The 24,708-nt window shown below is 39.1% G+C and overlaps 1 protein-coding gene across 3 annotated transcripts in view; it reads right to left on the bottom strand.

Annotated features, from left to right (window-relative positions):
* The window catches only part of LOC116286747 (uncharacterized), a 69,693-nt gene that overhangs the window by 30,509 nt on the left and 14,476 nt on the right, over window positions 1–24,708 (bottom strand). For all 3 annotated transcript variants that reach the window (XM_089034411.1, XM_089034413.1, XM_089034412.1), the window contains 17 exons: window positions 24,387–24,587; window positions 24,012–24,157; window positions 23,105–23,293; window positions 22,229–22,293; window positions 21,600–21,690; window positions 20,957–21,186; window positions 20,299–20,359; window positions 19,572–19,661; window positions 6,384–6,446; window positions 5,151–5,212; window positions 4,706–4,835; window positions 4,078–4,163; window positions 3,578–3,700; window positions 2,947–3,060; window positions 2,178–2,353; window positions 1,647–1,732; window positions 746–889 (listed from right to left, as the gene is read on the bottom strand). In XM_089034411.1, coding sequence (XP_088890537.1) covers window positions 746–889; window positions 1,647–1,732; window positions 2,178–2,353; window positions 2,947–3,060; window positions 3,578–3,700; window positions 4,078–4,163; window positions 4,706–4,835; window positions 5,151–5,212; window positions 6,384–6,446; window positions 19,572–19,661; window positions 20,299–20,359; window positions 20,957–21,186; window positions 21,600–21,690; window positions 22,229–22,293; window positions 23,105–23,293; window positions 24,012–24,157; window positions 24,387–24,587 — 2,057 coding nt within the window. The remainder of the gene's footprint in view (window positions 1–745; window positions 890–1,646; window positions 1,733–2,177; window positions 2,354–2,946; window positions 3,061–3,577; window positions 3,701–4,077; window positions 4,164–4,705; window positions 4,836–5,150; window positions 5,213–6,383; window positions 6,447–19,571; window positions 19,662–20,298; window positions 20,360–20,956; window positions 21,187–21,599; window positions 21,691–22,228; window positions 22,294–23,104; window positions 23,294–24,011; window positions 24,158–24,386; window positions 24,588–24,708) is intronic.

Here is a 24,708-nt window from a genome sequence, read left to right as displayed (position 1 = left end):
AGACGAATGTCTCTTTTGAAGGATAAAACAAAAGATTTCATATTTCCGAAAATTGCCACAAAAATTGCAGCAAAAATCGCTGCAAAAATCGCCAGTGTAAACGGGGCTTTAGAGTAAATATGGGAAAAACATCTCGACCCGTCAACTAGCTGTTCGTTTAATGAAGGGTATCAGCTTAAAGGGGCACTTGGATGAATATCGATGAAAATTGGAAATGACTATCGAACTTGATTAAACTTATCTATATGGCCCAGATAGTAGCCAAGCAACATATTTTCTTCACAGTCAAAAGTGGGGTATGAAAATTATCAGGTTGATTCAGCATCTAAATTGCGAGTAAATGGCGTCATTTACTCAACCCTATTGTTCTTTTTGCTTTTAAACCAAAATTTCTCATCTGCAAGTGGCTTCCAGGCTAAAATTTTCACTAATCTGGTTTTTATAGTCATATGTGAGTCATATTATCCTCACATACTTCAATTATTTGGACTTTCAAAAATTGGGGCGTTTTTATCCAAGTGCCCCTTTAAAAGAGGTATCACTTTATGTAAGAGATGAGGCGGCAAGCCGTGTGGGATGGGCTCGGAAATCATACAAGAACATGCGTAATAGGTAAATTACGAGCCTTGTATGAAACGACCGAAGAAGAGAGCCAACGCGCCTTTCACGACTTCAAGTCGCGTAAAAAATGAAGTATCACTGTACATAGTTTAATATAGAATATATTATTAAAATAGTCAAGTACCTGGATTCCTTCAGGCGAAGTCTGCGCATGTCCTGTTGCTACTAGTTCCTCGCTCATTACGATGTCGATACTTGTCGACGTATCGAACAGCTCGACTACAAATCGATGACATCCAGACATGAGCGAAGCCACTTTGGATTTGACCTACAAAACAAAGATGAATCGTTAGACCTGTTGGTCAAGTGCGAGGTAGATTTCTTTTCTTGAAGAACAAACAAACAGTTTTCGATTCTAGAATCCCTGAAACAACCTCTGGGCTGATCCAAGTCAGGGCACGGTTAACTCACAGATCAAACTGCAATTTAACTTGTTCCGTTTTGCGGAGAGAGGAAAACCAGAAATCCCGGAGAAAAACCGTTGAATCAAGATGACAAGTTCAGGAATCGAATGTCTACACGCTGCAATGTGTCGGCCCGATTATTTGCCAGAACGTGAAAAATCTGGCCGATATGAGAAAATCTGTGACAATGGTACAGATTTTGTGAATCGAGCTGATTCAATATATCCGTATCTGATTTGAATCGGCCCCTAAACTTTCCGATTCCCGATCATGTCGGGCCGATGAATCACAGCTTGTATTTCCCGCTTTAAACTAGCATTTTGTCGATCGACATGCCTGGCGATTCTATCGCAGTCAGGTTGCTGCAATTTCGAACATACTATGTAGTGCAACTTCGCGGCGATTTTATCGCGCTGAAAATCACCGACTGTTTACACGCGCGATTTCTGGTAGCAATAAAATCGCCGCACAAGTGTCACGATAAAATTGCTAGTTTAAAAAAGGCACTTAGACCACAGAAATAGAAACTGCAGAATTACCGCTACGTCACTCTTGATTTCTAAACCCCCTTTACTGCTCACATATATCGTTGAGTAAGTGTCAAATTCAAGTTCACATCACCTTAGTAACCAACAGTTTTCTGTCGCCATTGGCCAGTGAGCACATTTCCCACAATTCATCGCCGTCTGAGGTAGTCCAGTCGTTTTCTGTCAAGAATAGAACAAACTATTTTCGACTTCGTACGATACCGCTGTGTTAATTGATCACAGACTCATTTACTCAGGGTAAGCCTCGTTTCAATGTCTAAATATTCACAAATGCCAACGGTAAAGTAAAGAATGCACAACTTCAACAATAAGAACACTGAAAATCCACGGAGCCACATTGGAACACGTGAATATGTTCTGTACAAAATCGAGACTAGCGTTGAGTAACAGTGAACTTGAAACTGGAGTATTGAAATTCTTCTCCATAAAAAAAGAAAGGATCGGAAAGAGGGAAGGAAAGAAGGACGGGAAGGACGGGAAAGAAAGAAAGAAAGAAAGGAGGGAAGGGAGGGAGGGAGGGAGGAAGGAAGGAAGGAAGGAAGGAAGGGATGTCCCACTAAAAGATGATGTCATCTAAGGCTTGAAGGTAAATTTAACTGCTCACCTAAAGGGATAACGTTGACTAATGAGCATTCGACAGCCTGTAGAGGAACAGTAAGGATGTCTGGCCACACTGGACGTAATCTGCTGCGCGTCAACCACTCACGATCACCGTAATCGACAAAGAACACGTCATACTCGTTATCAAGCTTCGTGCCCAGGACACGTGCACGGTACCATCTGGAAGAGAGAAACAAGAGACTATTAAGTCTGTTCCGTATATATAGAGGCTTTGCAACATCATGTGATGGGAGCCATGACAGGAGGCAGGAACTATTGAATCTGGTCTAATCTGATTTATATGAGAAAGAATTCATTTTCGTTGGGGACAATTAATAGACCTTGACCAGCTATATTCTTTTAACTGGCATTAATGATATAGCTTCTCATTAATCCCATATAGGTAACTGTCCAATTATTTTCTTAATTGGACAGGTCTTGTTGATATGGGATTAATTAGGCAGCTACATAATTAATAGGTAATTTCATGCTCCCCAATCAAGAAATAATTAGACTCGAAAAATTCCTGACTGCCAAATTGGACTCGGCCTATGGCCTCATCCAATTTTGTCAGTCCTCGGAATTTTCCTCGTCAAATTATTTCTTAATTGGACAGCATGGAGTCCTATTACATATACAAATTGTTCAAAGTATAAATAAACTAAAAATTTAAAAAAAAAAATCAAAGCACGGAGCACCAAGAAATAACGATACGTTAGGTCATGGACTATCTAATGCAGCCCTTCAATTATCTGTCATATTTTGTCTCTTACTTGTCATCTTTAGTAAAGCACGCCATACAGAGTGATCCAATAGGGATTTCATCGTCGTCTTCGTAGCTCACACAGTGGATGCCTTCTTCTATTGCACGTTCTAGTTCATCCAGACTACACAACGAAACAGAGAAGACATTTACATCAAAATTCTGTTACGTCAGACCGCCATGTCATTTCCAAAGAGAAGCTCTTCTTCTATTTGGAATTCCAAACAAAAAATTTTAAGCTAAAGAATCCAGGAAAACTAAACGCTCAAAGCAGAAAAGTGAACCAAAAAGAAACTCTAATTGGCAGGGCCCCTATGGATACCAGCAGGGCCCCTTTGGATACCAGACTCGTAGCTGAATGGACCATCCTAGTTAATCAAGTTTACATTTACATTTAGGCACATATGATAGGGAGTTGGTAATCGATGTCGGTTACTTACGCTATGCCTTCAATGATTAGCCGATCATCATCTCCCTCCAAAAAAAAAAAAAAAAAGAAACAGAGCAGAGCAGAGCAGAGCAGAGCAGAGCAGAGCAGAGCAGAGCAGAGCAGAGCAGAGCAGAGCAGAGCAGAGCAGAGCAGAGCAGAGCAGAGCAGAGCAGAGCAGAGCAGAGCAGAGCAGAGAGATAATTATCAATACCTCGTATCGTTGGCAGCCATTTGTACAAAGAAAAAGCTAGGGTTTTCCACAGCTGACACAAACACATCTTGATAATCATTTTCATTCAATGCAACAGTCTCCAGTGATACTGATGAGTCATAACTATGGAACGAAAATAAATGATTTATTACTATGAAAACACAACGCTCTTGTTTCTATGGAAACTTGTAACTATGAAAACAATGATTCATTACCGACCATGAAAATAAATAACCTTGTTGCTACGCAAACTCGTAACTATGGAAACAAGAGCCTGTAATTTTGAAAATAGGACGTTTGCATGATGGCTTCGCGAATTTTCTTACTTTATTAAATTTGTATTCCCTCATGAGAATAATAAGACAATTGGTACTAATTAACTGAACAAAAGAAAGTCTGCAAGGGAGTCTGGTAGTAGACGTCAATGGCGCCATCATGCAAAGTTCCTATTAAACTTTTTTCGGTTGGTTAACTAATACTATTTATTATTATTTCCTTACCTATCTCCACTGCCTTCGGCATTTTTTCCATCAAAGATAGAAAGGTCTATAACATCCTCGCAAAGCTTTCGTAGTTCTTTAATGTGCTGCGAGAATATGAAAGAAGAGAATTAATAAAGTGTTGCTTTCCTGTTTTACCAGAAACAAGCGTGTGCCTGATTTATTTGCCTTGCCTTTACTTTATATTAAGTTCGCCATCTTGGTCATTTTCCTAAATTGTCTGTCTGTTTGTCTGTCTGCTTGTCTGTCTGTCTGTCTGTCTGCCTGTCTGTCTGCCTGTCTGTCTGCCTATCTGTCTGCCTGTCTGTCTCTTTGTTTGTGTTTCTAACCGTTTTTTCCCATGAGAAGTGGCTATGCACATCAACCCTTCTGACAGTATTGTTTTATCTCACAGTCTAACTGTGAAGAATAGTGGCTGTGGTCCTGTGTGACTTTCTTAGTATTTGTCTGCATACATTCTTGTCTGTCTGTCTGTCTGTCCGTCCATCCGCCCGCCTTTGATTGGTCGTTTATTTATCTGCCTTGTTGCTTGACCATGGTCGTCTGTATGTATGCTTGTTGTCATTTTGTTTGATTCTTCCTCTGCCGTCTGTCTGTCTTGTTTTCTTATGATCACATGCAAACTTACATATTTGTTCTCCGTAGCAAGACCATTCTTCAGCAGCTCCATTCTGATGTTATTAATATTGGTTGTCACATTGATACTCTTCAGTACTCTTCTCTCAAACAGAGGATCCAGCCACATCGTGTTACCAAGGCTGCCAAAAACAAAATAAAAAATACAGTTCTAAAACCAAAAAGGAATAGAACGTCGTTAGCCATTTCGAGGTGTAGAAAAAAATTGGGTCTAATTTGCATTGCAGTGAATTGTGGAACATATTTCGAAGACGGCGTCTATTTAGTCCTTGGAATGGCTGACCCAAGAGACATCACGTTGACTTCAACTAACTCCAGAAAAACCACTAGACCATGTCTATAAAATGTTATAAGATCATAAATTGATTTTACGTCGATCGCACAGGAACCATACTTTCATACAGGGCACCATACTTTCTGTAAGTTCATTACATTACCTCAGAACTACCCGACCTTCAAGTTCTTTGCCTTCTACCAAGTCCTTAACGAAGACGTTGGCCTAGAAGGAAAGAAAAATATTTCAGATGTCAAAATCAAAATAATTTGAACGATTTTATTGAACTTCACCGAAAGTAGACTCTCTAAACTATTATTATTATTATAAACTAAATCCACGAATGGGGGTCAAGACCATTAAAATATTAACATCAAAAACGATTTCAATCCTCAATATAAGAAACATCTTTTGTTTTGAGCCTCAGATTGGGAATTAAAATGCGGTGTTGCATGCGACATCACAGAAGTACAAGTAATTTCTACTTCTGCGACGTCGCATGATGCAACGTCGGATGCAACATCGCACCGTGTCACGCCCAAAAAATAGCTTTTTTATGCAACGTTGCAGGCGATGTTGAATCGTGTGACTGCCTTTAGTGTAAGGATTCTATGAGGCAGTTTTTGACTACGAAGTGCTACGCTTTTCTTAATGTTCAAAGTGGCAATGCACTTGTATTTCAGCATCCTGGATGGCTCAGGTGGTTTGTGCAAGAGGTTGTGACTTCAAGTCTTGGCCCGACCAATACTCAGGGTTTTAAAATACCCGAGTAGAAGATGCTGCCTTTGCTTTAAAAATATCTGCAAATGGTTAGAAGTTTCCAATGGCTTGGATGACCACGTGAAATGGCGGTCCTAATTTCAAAATGGTTTGTTTCCATTTATTTGACCATTTATTTATTTTTTTTCCATTTATTTTATACGACTAACCTCTCGCCCTTCTTCGAATCAAGCAGCCATTTGCGCTGCGAGTCTAATTGTTAAATACTCTTAATAGGATGCTTTTTATATGGCCCCAATAGTAGCCAAGCAACATATTTTCTTCACTGTCAAAAGTGTCGGATAAAAATTATCAATTTTATGCAGCATATAAATTGTGAGTAAATGACGTCATTTACTTAACCCTATTGTTCTTTCTGCTTTTGAACCAAAATTACTCAATTGCAAGTGGCTCCCAGGCGAAAAATTTCACTAATCTGGCTTACATAATCATAATTGAGTCAAATTATCCACAAATACTTCAATTATTCGGACTTTGAAAAATTGGGGCGTTTTCGTCCAAGTGCCCTCCTGCTAGGGTTATCTCCTTAATTTTTGGTGTTTCCCTGAGGGAAAGACAACAAGACCTGTCCTGGCCCCGGAGTCATCAGGAGAAAACAACACGCAGGTGTTCATACCTTTGGTGTCCATTGAAGACTCTTGTCTTGTGGTTTGACACGACAGACAAAGACTTGAACAGCCTAGAAAACAGCAAGAATTATTTGATTGACGGCAGCGTATTGAACGATGTGCCAGTCGCGACTGTAGCCTCGACCAGCTCGGAACTTAAAATTTAAAAAAATTTTAAAATCATTAAAATGGCAAATACTACAGTCAAAATTCTAAAAAACCCTAGAGTGGTGTTTATTAACCCATTAAACAAAAGTTGGTAAAAGCCAGATTCAGAAACTTATTAGTTGGTAATAGCCAGATTCAAACAATAGAAAACAAAGGAGTTAGAGCGTAATGGTATTAAATACTCTAAAATCTAAAATGTATTCAACAGGTTTATGAAAATCACTCTTACCAATTATAGTACTATTAATCCTCTAACTAAAATAAAATAAATATATCATATTAGTGATTTTCATAAACCCGTGAGTCAGAATATATATACATAAGATCGACATTAGACCCCATAGGGAAATTATAAAGGAAAACCAAGGGGCGCGCGAAAAAAAATGTTCTAGCGCATTATTTATTTTTTTACTCTTTCGCATTACAGAAGACATTATCTTGATCTCGAATCTAAAAAATAATTATTTAATTTTTCCGATTTTATTTTCCCCATTCACTTTAATCTACATTGGGCTCCCTGTGGTTGAATTAACTCAAACACTATCACCTCCTCTAAATGCTTGGCATATGAAAAGTGATGTCTGCAAATTAAATTAAACTACATATTCCCAAACGTAACCCAAAATATATCATTTTAGAATATAAAGTATACTCAGGAAATTTTGAAGTTCTTGGAAACGTGTTCAAATGCACGCATGCGCATACATTTTTCACCGACAGAGCATGCGCAGTAAGAAATAACGGCGCTGGGAACAAGTCAGGTCTGGGTTCTAATCTAATTATTCTTGTGCTGAAAGCTTTGACAGAATGTCAAGGAAATAATTAAGGTCACGCTTATTTCTAACCAAACAAGTGAAGCATCAAGACATTAAGTTAACGGTTACCAACATGGACTCTTTTTTGAATGATTTGAGGAAGAAAGTCCAGTGCTCCTTGTGTAATGATTCACTAAGCGAACCAAAGATCTTGCCATGTTTTCACATATTTTGTACGTCTTGTATCGAAAGACACGCGGAACTGGCCAACGAACTCCACCTGTTAAGGTGTCCTGAATGTGAATGTGAAATTTCACTACCAGCAACAGGCAGCGAGGAAGGCCTACAGCCAAGTCTTCTACATTCGAGAATTTTGAAGGGTCTGGCGTTAGCAGAATGTAAAGCGGCTTGTTCTGTTTCTGGGAGTCATTCGCCAGCATCTTGGTATTGTTTTGAATGTGATCACTCGCTGTGTGAAGAATGTGAGAAAAATCATTTCTTTTTCACTAAAAGCCACAACACTGTTGCTCTGCCTGATTTGAAGAAAGAAGATATTGAGTTCATTATAACAAGGGAAAATCCTTGTAAAAGTCACCCTCAGCACAGGCTAGAGTTGTCCTGTGAAGACTGTGATGACATGATTTGTATGGAGTGTTTCAAACATAATCACAAGGATCATAAGACGATGTCATTAGACACGCTTGCTTCGATCAAGAAAGATGTACTGTCAAAGCATCTGCAGGTACTCGTGCAGTTGAGATTAGATGACAAGGAAAACCAACAACAAGAAAACATTGCCAAAACTATCAAAGAACAAGGAGAAAAGGCCAAAGAAGGCGTGAAGTACACCACCAAGAAACTGATGCTCAGGTTAGAAGAAAACGAAAGAGAACTGCTGAGACAAATTGATGAAATGATGAACACAGCGACGACAAACTTGAACATAATTCATCATATTCCAGCAGTCAAAGAATACATCAAGAATTTGATGGAAAGAGGACTTGCAAGTGAAATGTTTAACATTGAAGAGACACAATGCTCGGAGAAATTCATCTTTAACCCAATTCCACTGTCATCAAGAATTGTCTTTAATCCTAACGAAGAGCTGGGGCAACAAGTAAATACAGGTCTTGGAGAAATACAGACGCATTCTGAAACTGACCATACGATGAGCACTATTCTGGTGGAGGGTGAGCCAGAAGCTTCAAGACAACAAAGGCTTATATTGATAACTAAAACCTCGACAGGACAGGATAGTATTAATACAGGCGATGTGGTAGACGTTAAAATCAGCCCTGAAGATGACGTGGAAATAGAGGAGAAAGATGTGAGGACTGCTGGGAGAATAGAAGTTGAATTCATGGCTAAAGTAGCTGATCAACTGATAGCAGAGGTTCAGGTGAATGGGAATCATGTTTCTAACAGTCCACTAGTGGTGACCGTCAAGCCTCAACAGATGAGAGTTACAGGACCGTTTAACATGAAAGGTGTGGATACTGATTCACATAGCTTGACAGGAATAGCAGTAAACAGAAACAATAGCATTATCGCTGTAGCAGATTGTACTTCTCACTGTGTCCACGTATTCAACACTGCTGGAGATCTTTTACTAACGTATGGCTGTCATGGCTCTACACAGGAACAGTTGTGTGGACCTGAAGGTTTAGCATTTCTGAACGATACAGATTTAGTCATAGCAGACTGGGGTAATCATAGAATATGTATAGTGAACATTACGACAGGGGTATTGATAAAAACCTTTGGTAGGCAGGGGAACAGGAATGGAAATTTTTGCGGTCCCGTTGGAGTACACGTCGATGAGGATGGTAACATCATTGTTGGTGACAATGGCAATCATCGTGTTCAAGTCTTCACAAAAGACGGTGACTATCAGTATCAGTTTGGTTACACGGAACAAGAAAAATTCCACCCAGTCAGTGCAGTGAAACGTGACAAGATCTTTTACGCGAGCGATTATAACAACAACAACATCGTTCGTGTATCAGAGAAGAAAGGTAATGCACCAACTAAAATAACGACGATTGGTGGATACGGCAGTGATGATGGTCAGCTGAGTAGACCATTGTACCTGGCTATTGACATGAACAATAATCTTTTGGTTTGTGATCGTGGGAATAATCGTGTCCAGAAATTCACCCCGGATGGTCGTTTTGTAGGCACGACATGGGATGACATGAAGGATCCTGTATCTATGGCAGTGTTGAATGATGGACAGATATTAGTTACTACGTCTGGTTCTGGTGTGTGGCTTGTAAGGTAGAAGGAATGTGGACAATTCATTAACGATGATGGCGTTTGTATAGAAATCAAAACCGCAGAGTGAGAAACCGAAAAGAGGAAGGGGTAATAAATGAGAAACCCATACTCTAATAATAAAAAATGAATACATAAATAGAATAAAGTTGAAAGAAAAAAATTGTGTCCTAGCCATAGGATTCGAACCCACGGCATTCGGTTATTCTAGTCCGATGTGTTAACCAACTAGCTGTGCATTTGCATCGAAGCGAGACAAACGGTGAGCTTGCAATGATAGAGACGTGAATAACTGTCCAAGGTGTTAAAAAAGCTCAACTATACGTTGAGCTTGCAATGACAGAGACATGTGAGTAATTGTCCAAGGTGTTAAAGAAGCTCAACTATACGTTGAGCTTGCAATGACAGAGACATGCGAATAGTTGTCCAAGGTGTTAAAAAAGGTCTTTATCATTGCAAGCTCAATGTATAGTCTTCGATGCAAAAGCACGGCTACCTTTCAAGATGGCGCAGGAAACTGCGAAAGGGACTATCAAGAAATTGCTTTCTTTTTGTAGATATAGGGTCCAAACATTTGCAGATGTTTGTTTCAGTTTTGGAAAACACGAGCCATAAATAAATTTTGAAAAATTACTAGGCAAAAACTATTAGCTAAACCAATCGAATTACATCAAAGATTTTTCAACGTTTGAGGGCTAGCTTGCCCTTCTTACCGAATATTTCATAAAGAATACAAGTTAATAAAAGAAAATGTCTGCCATAAAGGTCAAGTAAAAAAACTTTTTGAAGACGAAAAAAATTGAATTGTAGCAAAAAAATGATAGCATACTGCTTACAAGGAATGTATCACAAGAGATATAATGTACCAAGAAAAAGTTAAGGCACAATGGTGCTGGGAATTATTTTGTGAATACTGGCATCGCCCCTCTCAATTCTGTGTCTCGGTTATCAGGAGCCCCTTTCCCGGAGCGTACAACTCACGTATCTTCATTAGAAGATATCCTTTTTCCAGACCATCTATATTTTAAAAAACGGCCTCCAACCAAGTTGCTTTGTTATTTGGCAACAATTCGAATCTAAAAACAACCAGTCGATATAATAATAACTCGAGATAGGAGTACTAGTTGTACGCTCCGGGTAATAGGCTCCTGTACCTATCTGTACGCTTCTCCCTCAGATGTTATGACTGCTCGAAACAAAATCATAAATGCCTTTAAACTGCAATAAGTTTTGTTGTTTAAAAGATGTACCTCACTGATTACTGAGCGGTGTTTTCATGGCAAGCGATGCGTAAAATATTCGATCTTTGCGGGTGATTTATTGAAAACTTTTGCAAACCTTTTTAATTTTTTTGTAAGTCTCTAGTGTTTAGCTCCATTCATCGATTAATTTCACCAGAAACTCATAACGTGCGTGGTTGAAGCGTGAAACAACCACACATGCACAGGATATTCAACTTTTTTCTTCGCAAAATTCTTTCCAGTAAATCACGTCCTCTTGCTTTAGAAATTCCCAAAACTAAATCTAAAGAGGATATCCTATCCTATTTGATCGAAAGATTCAGTAAATCTCCGGGGAAACTCAGGAAATTCAGCGAGAAGTCTGATAGGTGAGAGAAACGGCCATCTTGAAATCAAACTCGTAATTCCAAATATGGTATCAAATCTCCTAATTTGCATATCTAAATATACCGGAGAATGGTTATAATTAACACGTTTCAACTCCCTTCCAAGCTTTTGATTTCACACACGCCCATATTGCTTTCCAGCTGTAGGGCTCCCAAATACCAGCTCCAGTGTAACCGGTTTCGGATGCTTTCATCGGTTAGAAGAGTAATATTAGAGAGTTTTAGATTTACGTTCACGGCAAACGTGAAACGTCAGTTGACCAGTAAAAAATTCTTTTAAATTACTGAAAAAGAATCGCAAAAAAAGTCCAAGTAGTAGAAAAACAAAAGAGTATTTGCGCTTGGTGAGAAGGTTTGTGAAAGGTAAAGTAAAATACACGAAAACTATGAAAACGTGGTCACGTTTGCCGTTTGCGGGGAGAAAAAAAAATCAATCTAAAACTCTCTATTTAAAGATAACGTCTTCCAAACAGAATTTTCTGAAATCATTTAGAAATTATTACAGTTCCAAATTTCAGGTACGAAACTTTGTACCCTCGGTTCCAGACGGATTTTTTTCGCTGATTTACTACTGAGAGCCGTGGGGGGGGAAATCCCTTTGGAACCCAGGGTACGAAATTTGTAAATACTGAATTCTTTCAAAATTCCATTTTTTAATCGGTTAATTGCAAAGATAAAACTGTCAAAAATCTCTCAAATTCGATTCAAATACCTTTTAAGGTATTAGGATACGAAAAATGACGATTTGCTCGAAAAAAATTTTTTTTTTGAAATTTCGTAACTTTAAACTTTTGTCTTTCATATGTTAGTGAAACTTCTTGCAATTTTTGGATTGGAAAAGCCAAAATTTTGAGACAAATCAAAATCGTGACTTTATGAAGACCGGAAATGTCCCGTCGCTTTCAATAACGTTGAGTCCAAGTGCTCCTTTGTCGCTTTTTGCCGCTAAAACCTCAACTTCGAAAAGCTAAAAGTCCCTCGGATTTCATTCGATTTTTCTAAAATTTGGAGAGTTTAAAAAGAAACTCATGATCCGAAAAAGGGTGTCTCCGATTTTTGAAATTTAATTTTTTTCCCAAGTTGACGCTTTTTTCTCTAAACAACACTCCAAAAGCAATCGTCAAACTCTGATCAAAAATAGCGAGAGATATAAAATAGATATCAAAAAACTGGGACACCCTTTTTGAGCTTATTATCTCCTGAGTATGTTAAGACATTTTTCGCAAACATAGCCGCTAGTTAAAATGTACGTGTCCGTTAACGTTTTTACTGAGGCATGGTCAAATTTCGCTTCGAGGACAATAACGTGAACAACAATTTAAAAAATCGTATTTTGAAGATTTCTTCATAAACTATGTTTATTCAGCTTTCAGAAAATGTATACTTTGTTTGTGTTATACTATAAAGCAAGCGCGTTATTTCAGTTTGCGCGCATAGTGGTCGTAAACGTATCCTAATACCTTAAGTTCCTCTTCTGCAAGTAATATGAGAGAACAAAGTATTTCTATCAAACAATAAGCACTAAATCAAGGAAAAATTCAAACTCTGCCGAGCAGAATCCTAGACAGAGGAAGGCTGGGTGCAAGTCTAATTACGTATGCACCCGTGACGTGACACAACTTCAGGTCAAGCTTCAGATTACGAATTCCAAGAAATCCGAAGAATAATGGGAGGTTGAAGAGAACTAAAGGGAATTTGTAAATATATTTTTATCTTTGCGTGGCTTTAGTTTGTTAAGATTCTGAAGGTTGTACCATTACTCATTTCCCCACGGTTTTTCAAATCCCTCCTTGGTAAAACGGCATCAAAATAATCATCCTTGAGACAGAGATTTCCAGGGAGATAGCAACGTTTTTAGTATTTTAAAACGCTATGCATGATAAACGCGACCCATGAAGTGGTATAGAGAATAAGAGAAAACGCCACTGAATGTTTTGTGTCGAGGAACATCACTGCCAGTATCCTTGCAGAAGTGTTTACAAGACAAAAATGGTTGTACACAACGTTGCAGAGGTGTATTTACGTATGGTGCAATGACTTTGTTCTGTTGCAACGTTCATCAAATAGAATTATAGCTAGGAAAGCAACAACATAATATCCACACTGGGCTTCCTGTGGCGGCTTTGTATTACAATACTTGGGGGTTTTCCCTGTTACCACAGGAGGCTCAAGACATGCCCAGACATACCATGCGAAGTCAAAAGAGGTCAATTCAATAACCACGTTTGATTTCTTAAAATTCAGACTTGATTGCAAGGCTAGCCGAAAAGGCGAATCAATTTTGAGCCTTTGCTGAGTAAAAGCAAGAAACCATGAAGGATGGCTTCTTGGTAAAAGATAATCTTAGTGTGTTAAATCTACAAGATAGCCCCTATGTGCTGCCAGGCGTGAAGAGCCTTATTAATAAAGGTTAAAGCTATAATTAAACATGAAGTCGTGGTGTGTGACTAGACGCGTAAATAGCTGCTGAAGATCACGTGAAATTCTAACAGACAAGACTTTACAAAAGGTTTCAAACAAGCTGCTTTAAGCTGTTTAAAATTAGACATGGATTCACTCCTTGCAGATCTGAAGAAGGAAGTCAAGTGTTCTTTGTGTGAGGATACACTTACTGAGCCCAAGATTCTTTCATGTTTCCATACATTTTGTAAGCCTTGCCTCAAAAGTCATGCACAACTGATTGAAGAAGCCATCGTCTTCAAGTGTCCTGAATGTTTTTCACAAACTATTCTACCAGCAACAAACAGCGTTGAAGAACTAGAGCCAAGTCTCTTACGTTCAAGAATCTTGGAGGGTCTGGCGTTGGTAGAAGGAGAAAAGATTTGTTCTGTTTGTTCTGAGGGTCATTCTCCAGCATCTTGGTATTGTTTTGACTGTGATTACTCGATGTGTGATGAAAAATGTAATAAGAACCATTCGTTATTCGCCAAAGATCACAAGGTCGTTCGTCTGGCTGACTTGAAGAAAGAAGAAACTGAACAGATAATAACAAGAGAAAATCCTTGTAAAAGTCACCCTCAGCACAGGCTAGAGTTGTTCTGTGAAGACTGTGATGACATGATTTGTGTGACATGCTGGAAATACGATCACAAGGATCATAAGACGATGTCTTTAGAGACCTTTGCTTCGATCAAGAAAGATGTATTGTCAAAGCATCTGCGGGTACTAGTGCAGTTAAGATTAGATGAAGAGCAAAAACAACAGCAAGAAAACATTGCTAACAAAATCAAACAACAAGGAGAAAAGGCCAAACAGGAAGTGAAAGAAAAAACAAAGACGATGATAGAAATTCTGCAAGAAAATGAACGAGAACTGCTGAAACAAATCGATGAGCAGTTGGATACAGCCACAAGAAACTTGAACATAATTCATCATATTCCAGCAGTCGAGGAATACATCAAGAATTTGATGAAAAGAGGACTGGCAAGTGAAATGTTGAACATTCAAGAGACACAGTGCTCGGAGAAATTCATCTTTAACACAATTCCATTATTCTCAAGAATTGTTTTTATTCCTAACCAAGTGCTAGTGCAACAAATAAAAACAGGCCTTGGAGAAATACAAACGTATTGCAAAACAGACCATACGATGAGCACTATTCTGGTGGAGGGTGAGCCAGAAGCTGCAAGGCAACAAAAGCTCGTATTGACAACCAAAACATCAACGGGATTGGATAGTATTAATACAGGCGATATCGTAGACATCCACATCAGCCCTAAAGATCACGTGGAAATAGAGGAGAAAGATGTGAGGACTGCTGGGAGAATAGAAGTTGAATTCATGGCTAAAGTAGCTGGTCAACTGACAGCAGAGGTTCAAGTGAATGGGAATCATGTATCTAACAGTCCACTAGTGGTGAATGTCAAGCCTCAACAGATGAGAGTAATAGGACCGTTTAACATGAACGGTGTGGATACTGAGTCTCATAATTTGACAGGTGTAGCAGTAAACAGAGACAATAGTAGGATCGCTGTCGCTGATGCTTCTTCTCACTGTGTCCATGTATTTAAGACTAATGGAGATCTCTTACTGACGTATGGTAGTGAAGGTGGTTCACAGGGAAAGTTACATGGTCCCGAAGGTTTAGCATTTCTGAATGATACAGATTTAGTCATAGCAGACTGGGGTAATCAAAGAATATGTATAGTGAACACTACAACAGGGACATTGATCAAAACCTTTGGAAAACTAGGCCAAGCGACTGGGGAGTTTTGTTGCCCAATAGGAGTCCACGTTGATGACGATGGTACTATCATTGTTAACGATTGTGATAATCATCGTGTTCAAGTTTTCACAAAAAATGGTGACTATCAATATCAGTTCACTTTGCCAAAAGGAGCCAAATTTGATCCAGTTAGTACAGTAAAGCATGGTGGTCTGTTTTACGTTAGTGATCATAATAATAACATCATTCATGTATTTGAGAAGAGATGTAAGGTACCGACTAGAATATCGACGATTGGTGGTGAAGGTAGTGCTGATGGACAGCTGTTTAGACCATGGGGCCTGGCTGTTGATAATGACAATCATCTACTCGTGTGTGATCGTGCTAATAATTGTATTCAAAAGTTTACACTTGTTGGTCGTTTGGTAGGAAAAACTAGTAAGGAAATCAAAAATCCCGTATTTACATCAGTGCTGAATGATGGACGGTTATTAGTCAATACACTTCGTTCTGGTGTGTGGTTTGTCGCGAGTATAATGTAATCACTTGTTTATAATGATAATGTTGATGATGATCGATGGCGGTGGTGGTGTTTGATGGCAATAGTGGTGGTGGTGATGGTGGTGGTGATGATAATGATGATGATAATGACGATGATGAAGCTAATGCTGATGATATTAGGGACCTTAAGCTGAAGGACGGCAACGTGCGCGACAAAGTCGGCGAAAATGAGGCGCTTCAACCTTCTATTGTATTATTATTTCGTGTTTACCTAGTATATTACTCAATAAGCATCCCCGTTTTAGAGTGAAATGTCGTCTTTTGGGAGCGCTTTACTTATAACGAAAATCGGCAAAGACAAGCTTTTGGCGTAGCCGTTCTCTTTAGTACGTCAAAATAGGACATTTCACGTCTTACTTTCAGCATAAGACGGCAATAATGCATAGTATTTCGTACATTCCAGCTTAAGGTCCCTATTAACGATAATAGCGATCTTTAGATACGACGACGAGTACGAGATCGAGATCGATTACGAGTTTTGAAATTGGTCCTGTGCACGTGGTTAACACTAAATTTTCAAGTTTCAAGTTTCAAGTTTCAAGTTTATTTTTACAAAATAATGACTATACATACACAATTTATCACCCTCCCGCAAATAGCATAAAGCTAATCTAATCTACTAAATCGTAGTCGATTTCCGATTTTTTACAATCTAAAGTTTCAATCTACGTACACGATCATGACTACAAAAAGATAGTGCCTCTCTTTAAAAGTTAAACACTCGTACTCGTACTCGTTCTCGTACTCGTCGTCGGATCTAAAGGTCTCGAATGATGGTGACGACGACGACGATAATGATGGTGAAGATGATGATGAAGCTGATATTGTTGATGTTGATGATAATGACAATAATGATGATGATAGTGACGATGATGATAGTGATAGTGACGATGGGGATGTGATAGTGACGATGATGATAGTGATAGTGACGATGGGGATGTGATAGTGACGATGATGATAGTGATAGTGACGATGGGGATGTGACAGTGACGATAATGATGAAGATTGTGATTTGTGATAAGAATGACGAAGGTGATGGTGATGATGATGGTGTACATAGTATTGGCGCTGATTATTAATAGATGGTGATGGTGATGGTGATGGTGTACATAGTATTGGCGCTGATTATTAATAGATGGTGATGATGATGGTGTACATAGTATTGGCGCTGATTATTAATAGATGGTGATGGTGATGGTGATGGTGTACATAGTATTGGCGCTGATTATTAATAGATGGTGATGGTGATGGTGTACATAGTATTGGCGCTGATTATTAATTGATGGTGATGGTGATGGTGTACATAGTATTGGCGCTGATTATTAATAGATGGTGATGGTGATGGTGTACATAGTATTGGCGCTGATTATTAATAGATGGTGATGGTGATGGTGTACATAGTATTGGCGCTGATTATTAATAGATGGTGATGGTGATGGTGTACATAGTATTGGCGCTGATTATTAATAGATGGTGATGGTGATGGTGATGGTGTGCATAGTATTGGCGCTGATTATTAATAGATGGTGATGGTGATGGTGATGGTGTACATAGTATCGGCGCTGATTATTAATAGATGGTGATGGTGATGGTGATGGTGTACACAGTATTGGCGCTGATTATTAATAGATGGTGATGGTGATGGTGATGGTGTACATAGTATTGGCGCTGATTATTAATAGATGGTGATGGTGATGGTGATGGTGTACATAGTATTGGCGCTGATTATTAATAGATGGTGATGGTGATAGTGATGGTGTACATAGTATTGGCGCTGATTATTAATAGATGGTGATGGTGATGGTGATGGTGTACATAGTATTGGCGCTGATTATTAATAGATGGTGATGGTGATGGTGTACATAGTATTGGCGCTGATTATTAATAGATGGTGATGGTGATGGTGTACATAGTATTGGCGCGATTATTAATAGATGGTGATGGTGATGGTGTACATAGTATTGGCGCTGATTATTAATAGATGGTGATGGTGATGGTGTACATAGTATTGGCGCTGATTATTAATAGATGGTGATGGTGATGGTGTACATAGTATTGGCGCTGATTATTAATAGATGGAGATGGTGATGGTGATGGTGTACATAGTATTGGCGCTGATTATTAATAGATGGTGATGGTGATGGTGTACATAGTATTGGCGCTGATTATTAATAGATGGTGATGGTGATGGTGTACATAGTATTGGCGCTGATTATTAATAGATGGTGATGGTGATGGTGATGGTGTACATAGTATTGGCGCTGATTATTAATAGATGGTGATGGTGATGGTGTACATAGTATTGGCGCTGATTATTAATAGATGGTGATGGTGATGGTGTACATAGTATTGGCGCTGATTATTAATAGATGGTGATGGTGATGGTGATGGTGATGGTGTACATAGTATTGGCGCTGATTATTAATAGATGGTGATGCTATTGATGTTGATGATAACGACGATGATAAATTTGTAGGAAAAAGTAAAATTAAAATTATGGTGACAAAGCGAGGAACTGAAAAAATACTTTCAAACAAAAGTAGGTTCAAAGCGAATAAGGAAACTTGTACAACTAAACTGACGATATTTCCATTGACTTTTCATTTCCCATTAAAACATTCAATAATAAGTATTTCAGACATTCACGTACAAATCGTTAAAAAATTATGAAATCCTCTATCTATCTTAGCAGGGGCCGATGGAAATGCCGGCTTTGTGGTAATTTTGGCAACTAAGAAGAAAGACATCTTTCTTTTCTACAGTTTTCTTGCCGCATAGGATCTGTTATCAATTTTTTTTTTAATTTGTAAATATTATTAAATGTTATTTATTAGATTTAAAATCTGCAATTAATAGACCAAATTCAAAACTCGCACCGATGTGAGGCTTAAGTTGTGAACAAAGGAATCTTGCGTGATTCGTGACTTTTGAATCACGCCAGATTACTTAGAGTCACGCCAGATCCCTTTGTTCACAACTTAAGCCTCACATCGGTGCGAGTTTTGAATTTGGTCTATAGATTTACTAATGATTTACAATCAGTAAATAATGTGGCTCATAGTAGCTTTTCCCTGACCACACTTCTGATTTTAAATCGGCAAATGATAAGTCCTATCGTTATAATTAGTACATTTTTTACCGTCCCCCCCCCCCCCCCCCCAAAACTGTTGCGCATTCCTTCACCCATTAATTCAAGCACTGAATTAATAATGATAATAAATAATTAATCATTTAAAGGACTTTTTCTGAAAGTTCAAGGACTTTTCAAGGAAAATTCGAATTCAAGGACTTTTCAAAACCAATCCAAGACTGTACGAACCCTGTTCATATTTTACCCTGGTTTTTGTAGTAAATTTTTTACCTTTTTGAGGTAAAAAAAAATTCCTCCAGTTTGCCTTGGTATGTCCTCTATTTACTACTTTTTTCGTCATCTAGCCGTCCAAAGGCGAGTCCACAACATTTTAACGGCTAGAAATAAGAGGACATAGCAAGGAAAACTGGAAGAAAATGGTCAAGTCTCTTGTATTTCTGGTGTACACACTCGATTTAAGACTCAAAAAAGTGATTCGTGGGATATTTCGTGGCTTGTCACTCAAAACCATTTTAAAACTAGAAAATATCACGCGCACATTTTGATCACACCCACCTGAAGTGGAAAATCACGGAACTGTGAAGGAAGACAAAGGAGCGATGAAACCTTGACATCTTGGTACGTGCCTTTATCAACGAAATGAACCTACAGAGAATGAACATAATCACTGAGGTTCTATTATAATACCTACCAACATGCTGAGACAATATATGCATCAAGAGTTCCACGCTACTGCTCTAAGCGCATGCACAAGGGGTAAAAAAGTGGGACCATGGGTCGTAGAAATTGCTATATTTTAATCGTATTTCTATTATCAAGCACAACTTTCATAAAATATTCAAGAGCAAATAGCGATAAGCTAAAGTGCATGCAGTAAAACCATGAAATAGTATCTATTTAGTGACTAATTCTTCGTTTGCAATAGAAGTCATAGAAGCCATGTTGGAAGAATTTGACAAAAGATTTTTCAATGAATTCTTTTGTTATATCTTCCAACATGGCGGACATCCCTTTAAGTGGTGGTGCTCTCTTGGGATTGATTGCAAACCAAGAATAGTTGCTAGCACTCAGCCAGAACATTTATTAAACAAAAGACACAAATGGTCTCTTGTGTATTTGTCTTTGTATGATGAATGTTCTGGTTGAGTGATAGCAACTATTATTTAGTCGCTAAACAGCTACTATTTGTCAGTATCAACTATGATTTTATTTCATGGTTTTACTGCATGCGCTCTAATACCAAATCAAATATACCAAAATGTATCTACAGCAGAAGGATTACCTGTGCTTCCAGAGGTAAACCTGACTGAGGCATTTCCCGGACGACATCACAGACCTTCACTCTGAAGAACAAAGAAGATCAAATTACAACCCAAAGCGAATAGGTTTATAACCTGAGATCTCATATCTTTTTTCTTTGTTAAAAAGATATTCTTGTTCTAATTCAATGTGGGGAAAACAAATAGCGCATAAAAAAATCAACTTATTTGATGAGTTTCAAAAAGAAAGAAAATAGGTGCGAGATGCATATTAATGTTCTACTCGTGCGTCAACGTTGAAAAAGAAATCGTGGGAATGACAAGTGGTATGAAACGAGAAAATAAGGATTTCACAGCCTTATTTCATTTCAATCAACATGGCTACCATGGAGCCCCTTTATAGACCCCTAGAGGTGAAAACAAAATAACTCCCTTCTCCTGAGAATTGATTTTTTTACGCGAATATTCTCCATTGATTTGACCCCCATCGCCAAAACTAAAACTATAGAGCTTTTAAGTAGTGACGTATTTACGGGTCCAACTGCTCACAAAACCATTAAAAAGCGTTTAACCAAGAAATGATGTTTGGGGAATGACACGTGGTTTTAAATGGGAAAACATTACGGCCAAAGACGAGGAGGTCTATTCTGTTGAATCAAAAAAAACATTGCACAACCTTACCTGTGGTATGAGCCATCCTGCTCGAACGCATAGAGATCAGATATTCTTGGCATATCAATTCTCGTTCTGTTCTTCTCGTTAGCGTACCACATTCCCATCTCGACTGTCATCTGTAGGAACTGCGTACTTGTCGTGATGTTGTATGGTGTGGATTTGACGGTTTTGGGGGCTTTATGTTCTAATATACGAACCCACAGACAAGTTGCATTCATCACGTGAAGAACAAGGACCTTTACAGAAATAGAATCAAGAACGGTACAACTTTTCAAATTGCACTGATTGGAGTCAATAGCTAACGCAGTATTAAGAGTTTAGTCGCGGAAGGACATGCATAGGAGTCCCTTATTTTCTATCTGTGCCCGTGGTCTGGTATCCTGACCGATCATCCAAGCGCGCGCATGGGAAAATGCATTGTTAAACAACAAAACAAATTGCAAAAAAAAAGTGGAAAAGGAAACAGGGAAAAATATATAAGTAATAAGTAATTTACCGGTTTAAAGTCGGTCCGGAAAGGGAAAAACTGTGCCCTTGGTCTTGGAAACAGACATCGGCCTAACGGCCTCGGCCCGTATATATCCAGGACCTTGGACACAGTTTTTTCTATCCGGACTTCCTGCATGGCCGGTAAATAACATATATGTACCTTGACGCTGCCATTGGTCGGTAGGCAGGGGAGGTCTTCGTCTTTCAGCACCACGTGTCTCATGTTACACTTACGTTTGTCTGAAAACGTTCTTCAAGAGGGATACCATTGTTAATATAGACCCCTTGCATGTGACATCATAACAGCTCGATCTGGGGGACAAAACAAAAGAATCCCAATCTCCTGAGATCAGAATTGGAACTATTGTTTTGTCCCCAGATTGAGCTGCATTCCAACGTGGTGCAAAGGGTCTATTGGTAACTACAGTCAACCCTCGTTACAGCGGACACCCTCGGGGCCGTCGCTTCATGTCCGTAATAGCGAGTGTCAGCAATAGCGAGAATTAGTTACTCTACCTTTTTTCCCCTCGTTAATCCGAGCTACCTATTGAGCCTCCTTGGTACTAGGATTACCCTCCCTGCTAAAAAGACCCTTAATGGACTACTTCGACGATAACGGCGGCCATCTTGCTTCGCAATAAAGCTTTTTGGTTAAAGTAATAAAGTCGATTGATATGAACAGACAAGATGGCCGCCGTATCGTCGAAAGTAGTCCATTGAATAGATAGCCTGATATCGCACAAAATATAATTCAAAACCAATCAGTTGTGACTAAAGAAGGAAGAATACCTGCATGATCCGTAAGCCATCAGAAAATCACACAGTTCGTAGTTAAATTTCTCTCTTTCTTTTGCCTGAAAACAAAAGCACGACAGCTATTATTAGAACCAACACATTACTACCCACCCCTTCTAGGTGATCGATTAATACAGGAGATTTCGTATGACTATGGAACATATACGGTACGGACGTGCCGTGCCGTGACAGTGACAGCTGTGTCCGAGCATTTTGATTGGATAAGCAATCATCTCGTGCACTGTGATTGGTTCAAAGAAGATGCCAACTCTGTGACGTCAGTGCCGTAACGTTCACTACGACTCATACCAAATTCACTAGACTGCAAATTTTAGAAAGATGGACTTTATTGTAGCAGGTTAGAATCCATGAATCCATGCGGCAAAGGATTTTTATTTGTTTCAACTCAGAGGAGACCAAATTTTGGCTACGAAAAACACACCATGATGGTACCAGCAAAAACCCCAAGGATTTAAATTCCAATCCAGTCTGTGAATTACACATGCCCTGACTCAGATCAATAGTTAAGACGCTGTTTGAGGGTTCAATTTGTGAGTTAGCTGTGTCCTGACTTATATCAACCCAGAGGTTGTTTTATGGTTGCATCTGTGAGTTAGCTGTGTCCTGACTTAGATCAGCCCAGAGGTTGTTCCAGGGTTTGATCTGTGAGTTAGCCATGCTCTGACTTAGATCAGCCCAGAGGTTGTTCCAGGGTTTGATCCTGTGAGTTAGCCATGCCCTGACTTAGATCAGCCCAGAGGTTGTTTCAGGGTTTGATCTGTGAGTTAGATGTGTCCTGACTTAGATCAACCCAGAGGTTGTTTCATGATTCAATCTGCGAGTTAATTCGTTAATTCAAGTGAAGCCTACCATACGAGCTTCCTTGGCCATTTCCTCCAGAGAAGAAGAAGTAATCTTCCAAGGTTTGACGGAATCCCCATCCGTAGTGCTGTCTTCAGCTGGTGTGTGTTCTGATGTTCTTTGCACTAGTTGGTGGGCGATGGTTGACTGACGCAGACAGGTCTCTGTGATGAATATGACTGATAAACATCCGTGGTCCTAAAGAAAATAAAACAACATCAACAAAGGTAAAGCTGAGTTGAACCATTCCCACGTTATTGATATAATAGGGACCTTAAGCCGCAGGACAGCAACGTGGTCGACAACGTCGGCGAAATTCTGGCGCTTCAACCTTCTATTATATTATTATTTCGTGTTTACCTAGGATTGTACTCTATAAGCATCCCCGTTTTAGAGCGAAATGACGTCTTTTGGGAGCGCTTTACTTATAGCGAAAATCAGCAAAGATAAGCTTTTGACGTAGCCGTTCTCTTTAGTACGTACGTAAAAATAGGACATTTCACGTCTTATTTTCAGCAAGACGGCAACGATGCACAGTATTTCGTACATTCCAACGAGTATCTATTGGATAGCGCAATTAGTGCTATTGTATGGTTGCAGTCGTAGTCGTCGTTGCCGTCTTGCAGCTTAAGGTCCCTATTGCTTGGACTTCAATCAGTCGACAAAATTCCTCATTATCTGCTCCACACGGTGGTCAAACACTGACCACCATGTGCTGTCAGCCAGAAAGACTTCGAATAGAAAATGTTCGATTCAGCTGATGAACATTTACAGCAACGTTATTTTTTTTCATTTGGTGGCCTGGAAATCCATAATTTTAATACAAAAAGTGACACCTAAACAAATTTTCTTGATTTTGATTGGCTAATTTTTTTCTCATATCAGCTGGCTATTTCTGAAGTTTATCAAAGTTTACCTTAGTTGATGTGAATGTCCTAGACATGGTGAAAAATCGTTCTCCAAACTTCTCCTTGTTTTTGACGAGCGGCAGGTCGTAGTGGATGACCATTGATGCGTTCTGTACGGTGAGTTGTCTGCTCATGAGAACTCCGTCCGTCATCACTAAAAACAAGTATAACTATTAACATGCCTGATATTAAGATGTGTTTATGGTATATGCATCAAGTCTGTGCTGTGTGGAGTATACCAGTGTCTTGTACAATACCTACCTGGTATTGGCATCAGGTCTGTGCTGTGAGAGCTATATATCACTGTGTTGTACAATACCTACCTAGTATTGGCATCATGTCTGTGCTGTGTGGACTATACCACTGTCTTGTACAATACCTACCTAGTATTGGCATCAGGTCTGTGCTGTGTGGAGTATGCCATTGTCTTCTAGTATCGGCCAATTGCTGCGGATTTATAAACTCGTGAGCAACGAGCACAAAATAACTGCTTGTTTTCAGCGCTTCACCAAGGTTCTCAGCTTCCTCTGCTGTGTTTGTGAATATGACAATTTCGTGTGTCCTGTCAGCATTTTCTAGAAATCCTGAACACAAACAAAACAAACAATCAAACAAACAAGAAAAAATCAGGATAAACATTGTAATCTTCTGGGTATAAGCCCAATACGTGAAACGTTTTGCAGAACCACTACACCACGCAAGCCA

The sequence above is a fragment of the Actinia tenebrosa genome, unplaced genomic scaffold, assembly GCF_029948245.1.
Source record: "Actinia tenebrosa isolate PJP-AT-01 unplaced genomic scaffold, QUT_ActTen_1.0 PGA_scaffold2__45_contigs__length_23673736, whole genome shotgun sequence".
NCBI classification, from domain to species: Eukaryota; Metazoa; Cnidaria; class Anthozoa; order Actiniaria; family Actiniidae; genus Actinia; species Actinia tenebrosa.
Note: the sequence above shows the minus strand (reverse complement) of the source record. Positions and strands in the feature narration are given on the sequence as shown.